We start from the raw sequence: 3,178 nt of genomic DNA, 5'->3' as shown, positions 1-3,178 counted from the left end.
ACATCATATATCTCAACCATTCAACAACACCAACAATTCAATGCCTATCTTAGGGCCTCTAGCCTAAGTATTTCCTACCACATTACATATTAGATATGGGAAACCGAAACCGTACCTTAGCCGATTTCCCAAGCTCAACCGGAGCACTTCCAAACCACTTGTCTACAAGCTCTCAAGGTATCAACACCTCCAAGAACATTAGTTTAGTTGGGCCAAGGGCCCATTTTGGGTCCGGTTGGACCGGTTTGGCCCGTTCGGTCCAATCTTGGTCCGATTTCTATAAAATTGGTACCGAAATTCTCGTCTCAATCTCCTCTATCACATTTAGCCATAAAAATAACATTTTTAGCTTTCTAGAAGAAATTCTCATTTATGGGTTAATTAGCCATTAATTAACCGGGTCTTACATTTGCTGAGTTAATTTTGTTCATGATTATCTATGCTGCTTATACACTCATTGATTTCAAGCTATTTCATTGAGTGGGCAAAGATAGAAGCTGCAAGAGGAAGGGTCATATATTGGCAAGGGTACCGAGTTCTTAGCATTTTGGCAATGTCAAGATCCATAGATATGTATCTGCCTTTGGCATCTCTACAGCATATTTATGTCAATGTAGTTGGATTTGAAGTGATGCTAGTTACTGTAAACTTTTTCTTGATAAGGGTTATGGTTTCTAGTAAAATGAATAAAATAATACAGCCTTTGTATAAGACACTACGAAAAAATATTTCTTTTTTGCTACAAAATATAGCATTTTAGTTCCTTACAATTAATCTAATCATCTTAGTTCTTGTCTAATAGGTGATAGGTACTTGAAACCATGTATTATTCCAGAACCGGAAGTGAAGTTTGTACAATGGGAGAAACATGACGAGTGCCTTTTTCTAGCTAGTAATGGTTTATGGGATGTGGTGACAAATGATGAAGCCCGTGAAGTTGCACGGAAGAGGATCCTTCTTTGGCACAAGAAGTATGGCGAGACTGCGTCAATGACCGAACAAGTTGAAGAAGCAGTTGACCCTGCAGCTCACGCTGCTACAGAGTATCTCTCTAGACTTGCCCTCCAAAGGGGAAGCAAAGATAACATCTTTGTAATTGTGATAGACTTGAAGGCTTAAAGAAAAATTAAGAGAAAAGCATAAACAAAATACATGTTATCTAGCATTAAGTTTTACATATGTAATATCTTCAACTACTATCCTATTGATTTTCAGTTTTTTTTTTGCAGTATTAAGTATTAACACATTTAGCCCGCCAGTTTTTCACAGGGCTAAGTAAGTTATGTATGCTAAATTTGCATTGTAAAATGATACCTTCACCTTGGATAAGTTATCTTTATGACTATCAAAGCTTTTCAAGAATAAAAAATTTGAAAAGTTAAGTAGTAACTTTTATTGATAGATGTTTAAATGATCAGAACATAGTTCTAAACTTATGCAGCAACCACACTTTGGTTTGATTATAAGTATTTCTGAACAATTTGACAAGGTTTAACCAAATACAAAGGTCAGAAACATAGCTTGAATGAACCTTCAGCCATAAGTGCAGGTTTTAACAGACTAAAGAATAGCTAAAAGCACTGTGAATTCATATCTTTAATTTTTATTTCCATTAACACAGCCCGAGAGAACTTATGTGTATTAAGAGTTTGAGCACCATATAATTTCAACAGTTTTGGTAAATCCTAGTGATATGATTTGTTGGAAAATCATTAGAAGGTCAAACATTTTATTGCAAATGATCCGTAAAACTTGAATTTCAGAATTAAAATTCCTCATGAACATCCAACTGTTGCAATTTCTTGGCCTTTACATAAAGAGCTTCTCAACAAACTCTTGAAATTCAATCACTCAATAATAAAATACAGAAATTTTAGACATGACTCAGGAACTGCCTCTGAATTTGAATCATCTGCTACCACTGTCCATATGCCAAGCAACCCTACAAAATAAATAAATACATTAATATATAAATGAAATATCAGTATCTTAAATCCCATCATTTGTAGTTCATAAAATTATGCCTGAAAAAAGGATTATATTACCTTAAAAAAATAATGTTTCAGAATATCCCCTCTTTTTTTATCTTAAAATGATAAGCTGGCATATATACATATAAGCAATAAAATAGTTCAAATCTCATTGAGAAGAAGCATATGCAGAAATTTGATATGAACTGCCACAAAAGGATATGTCATTGAGATTATCAGGGAGAAACATTTCATATATAGTTACTCATTTTCGAATCTCAACATGCACTGCACAAAGTGTAAGGATTAAAAGATAAAATTACCAGCCCATAGCCATCAGTAGCTTCAGTTCGAAGACTGGCACCAGACCAAAATATCTTTGGCCCTGTAAAACTTTCCTGTATAAGTAAGGCATATATATGAAAAATGCATAAATTTTTTTTTTAAAAAAAGAGAATTTTCTGTCATGAATCCAAACTTAATCAATATCTCAACATTTCATGTTCATGAACTAATTAGATATGTTACACACTGCACTGTATTCAAATCGTATTAAGTAGAGCAAAGAACTACATACGTATACCAGGGGAGAGAAGGGAGATGGTGGAGTAAATTTATATCAACCAACTTCAAAGGAAATAATAAGAGTGAGAGGGAGGGATACCTGAGGATGGCGGTGCTGCTTGTGACGACAGCAGTGGCAATGCTTTGGAGGTCGGCGACGGCACCACAGACGGAGAGAACGGGACACCCAATGAGACGGTTATGCTCGGGTGGCGCAATGGCGGCGACGGAATAGGGGAGGAGCTACAGAGAAATTAGGGTTCAATCTCTAGAAGCATGATTTGGGGAAGAAGCAAAATTCAGTTTTTAGTATTTAAGTAAATTATATATTTATCCATTTTGGGCTATAATTTAATTTCAAAATAGTTTAACCATAGTTAGCATAACAACCAATTAAAGAGTGACATGTCATAGAGGGTAATTTACATGTTATTATAGGAAGGGTAGAGTAAAAATTTACCTTATTTAGCTCATTTTTCTTGTCACTTTGGTTACAATTTTTGTATTTTTGTATTTTTTATTTTTTATTCATTCATAAAATTATAAAATAATAAATATTTTAATAAAATTTGATGTTTTCAAATATAAACTTTATAAAAAGTTTTAATAAATTATTCTTTACTTTATATTCCTAATATTTGAAT

At 33.7% G+C, this 3,178-nt stretch overlaps 1 protein-coding gene across 1 annotated transcript; it reads left to right on the top strand.

Annotated features, from left to right (window-relative positions):
• On the top strand, positions 440–1,119 carry LOC107607045 (probable protein phosphatase 2C 6). The gene is made up of 2 exons (XM_021107788.1): positions 440–677; positions 803–1,119. The coding sequence occupies exons 1-2, from the start codon at positions 440–442 to the stop codon at positions 1,117–1,119; spliced, it is 555 nt and encodes a 184-aa protein (XP_020963447.1).

The sequence above is a fragment of the Arachis ipaensis genome, chromosome B07 (assembly GCF_000816755.2).
Source record: "Arachis ipaensis cultivar K30076 chromosome B07, Araip1.1, whole genome shotgun sequence".
Lineage (NCBI taxonomy): Eukaryota > Viridiplantae > Streptophyta > Magnoliopsida > Fabales > Fabaceae > Arachis > Arachis ipaensis.
The sequence above is the reverse complement of the archived record's forward strand: the minus strand, read 5'-3'. Positions and strand labels throughout refer to the sequence as shown.